The sequence below is a fragment of the Ranitomeya variabilis genome, chromosome 6 (assembly GCF_051348905.1).
Source record: "Ranitomeya variabilis isolate aRanVar5 chromosome 6, aRanVar5.hap1, whole genome shotgun sequence".
In the NCBI taxonomy this organism is placed as follows: Eukaryota; Metazoa; Chordata; class Amphibia; order Anura; family Dendrobatidae; genus Ranitomeya; species Ranitomeya variabilis.
This window is the reverse complement of record NC_135237.1, coordinates 508,480,520-508,486,938: the sequence shown is the minus strand read 5'-3', so window position 1 is coordinate 508,486,938 and position 6,419 is coordinate 508,480,520. Positions and strand designations below refer to the sequence as shown.

The 6,419-nt window shown below is 40.7% G+C and overlaps 1 protein-coding gene across 1 annotated transcript; it reads right to left on the bottom strand.

Moving 5' to 3' along the window:
• Nucleotides 1–2,911: 2,911 nt before the first annotated feature.
• On the bottom strand, nt 2,912–6,419 carry POLR2K (RNA polymerase II, I and III subunit K). Its single transcript, XM_077270912.1, has 4 exons — nt 6,285–6,419; nt 6,119–6,186; nt 4,253–4,345; nt 2,912–3,088 (listed from the first exon to the last, which is right to left on the bottom strand). Exons 2-4 carry the CDS (start codon nt 6,177–6,179, stop codon nt 3,066–3,068), a joined length of 177 nt encoding a protein of 58 aa, XP_077127027.1. The 5' UTR covers nt 6,180–6,186; nt 6,285–6,419; the 3' UTR covers nt 2,912–3,065.

Here is a 6,419-nt window from a genome sequence, read left to right as displayed (position 1 = left end):
TTTAGAGTTAATTAGTTGATTCAGAAGATTAGGGTAATAGGTCGTTTAGGCTGGTTTCACACTTGCGTTTTTGTCTGCAGCGTTTTTTGCACAAAAAACGCATGCGTTTTTTTTCCTATATTTAACATTGAAAACGCATGCGTTTTTTTGCACATGCGTTTGGTCGCGTTTTCAAACGCATGCGTTTTTGGTCTGCATGCGTTCATTTTCAAAAATGCTACCTGCAGTATTTTCTTGCGCGTTTTTTTGCCGCGAAAAAACGCATGCGTTTTTTCGCGGCAAAAAAATGCATTGCTGTCTATGTAAACGCATGCGTTTTTAAGCACATGCGTTTGTTTGCGCTAAAAACGCATGCGTTTTTATAGAAAAAAACCAGAAAACACACTGAAAAGCCACCCACCACCATCAAGGTGATAAAGGGATCCTAACCCTAACTCTACCCCTAACCTCACCCCTAACCGTTTAATGAACATTTTCTGACAGTCATATTGCCACGTATTTAAGTGCCACGTATCACGTATTTCAGTGCCACGTATGCCACGTATTTAAGTGCCACGTATTTAAGTGCCACGTGCCACGTATTTAAGTGCCACGTGCCACGTATTAAAGTGCCACGTGCCACGTATTAAAGTGCCACGTGGCACATATTTAAGTGCCACGTATTTAAGTGCCACGTGCCACGTATTTAAGTGCCACATGCCACGTATTTAAGTGCCACGTATTTAAGTGGCACGTATTTAAGTGCCACGTATTTCAGTTGCACGTATTTCAGTGCCACATATTTCAGTCACGGTTAGGGTTAGGGTTAGGGTTTTCTTGTTTTTTCTTGTGTTTTCTTGTGTTTTTCTATAAAAACGCATGCGTCTAAAAAACGCATGCGTTTTACCGCGTTTACATGCGTTTTTCACACATGCGTTTTTTTTTTTAAACGCATGCAGATAAAAACGCAAGTGTGAAACCAGCCTTAGAGAACCTTTTCTTGATATGCTAATTTATTGAGACAGGTTTTTTGGGTTATCAGGAGTTGTAGGCCAAAATCATCAGTATTAAAACAATAAAAGACCTGACAAATTTCAGTTGGTGGATAATGAATCTATAATATATGAAAGTTTAATTGTAATCATTACATTATGGTAAATAATGAAATTTAACACTATATGCTAATTTTTTGAGAAGGACCTGTAGATGCTTATTCTCCCCTGTGGCTGCAGCAATAGTGCAATATGTATTGCAATCTACAACATATTCTTTTTTTTTTTTTTTATAGAACCCAAAAAATATAGATCGGTTGTAAAAAAAATATATATTTTCCCTGCAATATACGCCATACGTCTCATCAGATACGAACAGGTTAATGAGAAGGAAATGTGATGGTGAAATAGTAGATTTGATGCACACTATCCCTTCTCTTAGTACGGGTTCACATTAGCACATGTGTGAGCAGCGTATGATCCGCATGCGTCCATATCTTTAACATGGTGTATGCAGGGACATGTGTTTGCATGCGGCTGCGTCGTTTCGCAGTGTGCAGCGGTGTCAGTGAATGCAACATGTTGGTTTTTTTGAGGCATCAAATATTGCGCAATCATGCGCATGCGGAGGAGTGCTTAAAAAAAACACATTACTGTCTACGGGAACGCATTGGTACACAAGGACATGCGTTCAATGCAAGTGCGTACTTCAGACTGCGCACGTCCAGGAAATAATTTCATCACCTCCACCATGCGCATAAAAAACGCAAACGCATGCCAAAACACATTTATATGCATGCACACGCAACAGGTTTTTTTTGCGTCATGTGTAAGATGATGCAGAGGCGTAAGCATGCGTTTTGGCATGCAGATACGCTGCGCACAGAAACACTAGTGTGAACCTAGCCTTACCAGGGATACAATGTGCGGCACAATCTCCGCAGAATGTACGTTATGTAATACCAGGTGCTGCCACCCTGTGGAGATATTTGGGAACAGCACTCAGCTACTATTACTAGAGGCAAGCAGGCCTAACATGCAAATAAAATTATTAAAATGTAAATGGAAGCTGAGAGGACACTGGTGGCTTTACATCGCCCAGTAGAAGGGCGCACAGAGCATCTAGGCGGCAGCAAATGGTATCTGTAATCTGCTGTTGGTGTAGTGGTGGCTACTCCTGAACAAATTCTCTCTGCATTTTTGCTTCTCCTCCCCCATCCCTAGCTATGTTTCGGATAAAAGTTTTCTACCCTTGCCGTTATTTTGTCCTTACTTGAGGCCGTGGTCACACCGTCTTTTTCTTGCAATCAAAAACATGACATTTTAAAGCAGAAGCTTAAAAGAAAACTTTCCTTTTCTCCAGAGTTTTGTAAACCTGAAGCTAGTAGGCAAACTCGAAGCTATGTTTTTATTGTTATTGTCTGAACAGTTATTTTCCTGTCATTTCCCAGATTATTTGAACTCAAGCAATTAAGAAAACATTTTTTTCCCAGTGAAAACACTTTTCAAAATAGGCAAATAATGCCCAAGAATCAATCTTTTTAGCCTTCTATTATTATAGAACCATTTATGCCACGGCGCATTACATGTGAAACGGGGTGTGTATAATAAAAAACAAGGACAATAATCTTAAACAATACAAGTCATGACTGGTTCATGAGGATTCTGCCCACGAGGGCTCACAATGTACTTCTATTATAAGCATTTATACTACTTACATAGCGCCATTAATTTCCACTGGGCTTTATAGACATCATTGTCCCCACTGGGGCTCAAAGTGTATATTGCCTATCACCATGTCTTGGAATGTGGGAGGAAACCGGAGAACATACAATCTCCTTGTAGGTGTCTTGTGGTGGGATTTGAACCCAGGACTCCAGTATTTCTCATAGGTGCCCATGTGCTGTTCTAGTAAGTCAATAAATTAATGGACAAGTAAATAACTTTTCAGTGTTAAAATTTTTATTACAAAGCATGTAATAATTTATAACTTCACATAATGACATCAGATATAATAATAAAAAAAAAGAAAAAAAAAATAAAAAATAGGGAAAACATTCCAGGACAGATGAAGCTGGAGATTTTTTATTTTTTTTAACGAGCATCAAAAACAACCACTGAAAATTCATTAAGGAAAAGTAAACTAATAAAGGACAAAACAGAAATAGCTACAAGTTGTGGTGCCACCTCCACCCAAAAACTCCCCCAGTGCGCATAATACGGCATCATCAAATAGAGGTTTACTAGGCTGCAGAATTTACCATCAAATTAATGGCCGCTGTTCTTGCAGCTAAGGCTATATTCACACAGTTTTTTGGGGAATCAGATTAGATTCAAAATCCTTTTCAAAATCATTTGGTAAACTCTTCCTATTTATGTCTATGGGAAATCTACTATGTTGATTATATGATGAGGTTTTTTTCCCCCCAAAAAAAAGGTTTTGAGAAAAAAAAAAAAAAGTGGACGTCACTGAAAGAAACCTCTCCAAACTAGGCACTGTCCAATGAAGAGGCTGTGGAGAATGCTTCAGGATTAAAAAAAAAACCCTCCATAAACTAAGTAATTCCTATTTGGGTTTTTTTATTGCTTAAAAAAATATATCAGTGTGAACATAGCTGAAAATTGTGGTACTAACCGCAAAGTAGTGTAGCCAATTAACACTCCATCTATAAAAAAAACTACTACGACTGGGGGAGATTTCTTACCCATTGTACCTTATATACACCAAACAAAGGAGTTGTCCACTACACAGGCAACCTATATTCCCCATTATAAAATAGTCACAGCTATATTCACCTCCGCTGCAGGCGCTATTCCAGCAATGACTGCACAAGCTCTCTCAGGGGGTCGCATGGTGCCGTTTTGCCCCACAATCTCTGCAGCCTCTTTTGTGGCAAAACAGCATCACGCAAGCTCCAGGGAGCCAAAGCTGACATGGACGATACTAACACCAAAGGCTAGAATAGGCTGTTATCTTACAATGGGGAATATAGCAATTTACAGTAATCAGAGTAGTAGACAAGCCCTTTAAAAAAAAACATATATATATATTTTTATTTTTTTTTATTTAATTTTTTTTCTTCTCTCCAATGACCTGTGGGAAAATCAATCTGACTGGATTAAGAAGACCATTGTTTATAAAAAAAAACAAAAAAACACAACAACAAAAAAAAAAAAAATCAGGCGAATCAAGCCTGCAAACTGACTGTGCATCGCAAACGGGTGTAGGAGCTGCCTGGATCACGTGAACCATTACACTGAACTGCATTGTAAAAGGATACACCTCTTTGTTCTTTTCTTATACATAATTCTGTAGCCACATTCTCGACATCTGATTGGATCTCTGGCTTTTATTTCATTTTCTGTGTGACATTCTAATAGAAAAAAGGAAATAGCAGAAAGAAAATAATTTAAAAAAAAAAAAAGCATCAGCAATCAGATACAAGTACACAGCAAAACCAATCTCTGAGGCAAAGGAATCCATGTAGGATTGATTTTGACATAAGTATTAAAAACAAATTCAAAAACATAAAACTATGAAAATCGACATGGACACAATAACGTGTTGTCTGTGATTGTCCTCATGTCCTCCCACCCCTCCTCTTTTCTAATACCTGGGTAAAAACATGCAAATCATCAAACACCAAACGTGGGACTGTGAGAATTGTGTCTTTCCCAAGATATAGACTTCATGGAGCTACTATTTAAAGTGCTTGTGTCTCAAATGTTTCGGAAATATTAATAGCTAAGAAGAAAATGCGCACCCCCCACTACACTGACTGTCTATAGACTGCTGGAGAAAGCCTCACACTGCTCTCTGGGTAATCACCAGCCAGGTCAGTAATCTGTGACTGCTGCATGTGAGCCCTGAAAGGCTCATCTCCCAGCTCTTTTGTGTAGTTGGGAGGTAAGGAGATTTGTGTGGTTCCCATCCAGCGGTCACAGATTACGGACCTGGCCAATGGGCTGGAGTCCTGCAAATAGATTCTCCCATCTGTACTAATAAACCTTTGTAACCATTAAATATATAGACACATTTATTAGTCCCTTCTCATTGTGTAAAAAAATGTACATGACACGTCAAGTGTGGTTGCATGCAGCAGGGGCTCAGGAGCCAATTTGTACAACCGTCACTTGCCTCTAACGATAGAGACCCGAGCTAACTCAATTCTCTGATGTTTAACTGCTTAAAAAGGACGGTCCGCATAGAATGACTGATCAAACCAAGCACGGGCGCTCAGTGCACCCTGGAGAGGCCAATCATTTATATACTCCTTCCCATCTATCTCCACCTTTCTCTGTCTTTATGAAGCCAGAGCTGTCAAAGAAAAGGAGTGTGCTAGAAGGAAAACCAAGGAGGCGGGAAGGTGTATAGGAATGCTTGGCCCAGCCATGATGCACAGATCCTGTGCTTGGTTTGAACAGTCTGTGCTGACTGGGTCCCTTTAAAAATATTTTGTCAATCTCTGACAGCAGCAATTAAAGGGATTTTCTGGTTAAAAAACAAACAAAAAAAAAAAAAAACTGTTCCCCCAACTGCAGTTTAAAAAAATAAATATACTGTACTTTACTCACCCTCGCCAGGTCCAGCTCTCATTCTCAATTCCTGCTTCCGGTGTCTGTTCTGGCGTCACCTGAACAGGTCTGCTCATTGTGGAAACTTGCCTTAAAAGTGACTGTTGACAGTCACTGACTGGCTGCAGAGCTGTTGACATGACATCAGCACTGCAGAAAATACACCGGTAGCAGAAATCTGTGCTGGACCCAGGGAGATTAAACCAAAGTGCAACTAGGAGACATAGGGCTTTCTAAAATTGCAAAACCCCAGAAATGGAGAGATCACGTCACACGACTGCTCCCAAAGCGTCTGCAGGATGCCAAGGTGTTGCCGTAGGCTTTATACGACAGTGACATTACTAAGGCCCCTAGCAGTACTGACAACGAGTGACACAAGCCCCTGCAGGGACTCATACAAAAAATGTATATTTGTATCAAAAGTTCTGGAAAAGGGAAGATGAAGCTGAAAGAAAAAAAAGAAAACTTCAGTGATGAAGGGGTTAATACCCCAGGCTAAATGACGTCATTTCATCGTGCCCCCCCCCATAAACATGTAGACAAATGATCCCGGGAGAGCCCCCACTTCTCACCTCCACATATGTAGATCATAGGCTGCTGCTTCGGTGGCGGGGCGTCCTTCTGGGCCTCCATCTCTAGCCTACAATACGACAACAAGAAGGGTCGTCCACCATACTGACGAGACACGGACCACAAGATGTACAACACGGGACAAAGCGACATAAACACTGGGCCTACCGGAGACCACGGCGCTCACAGCCCAACGTGCGCTCCAAGAGGACTCGGTCGCAAAGTTATGACGTACTCGGTAATGGACACTGTACAGGGCGCGCTCATCACTGACGTCACTGTTTGGGCGGAAGTGCCGCGGTG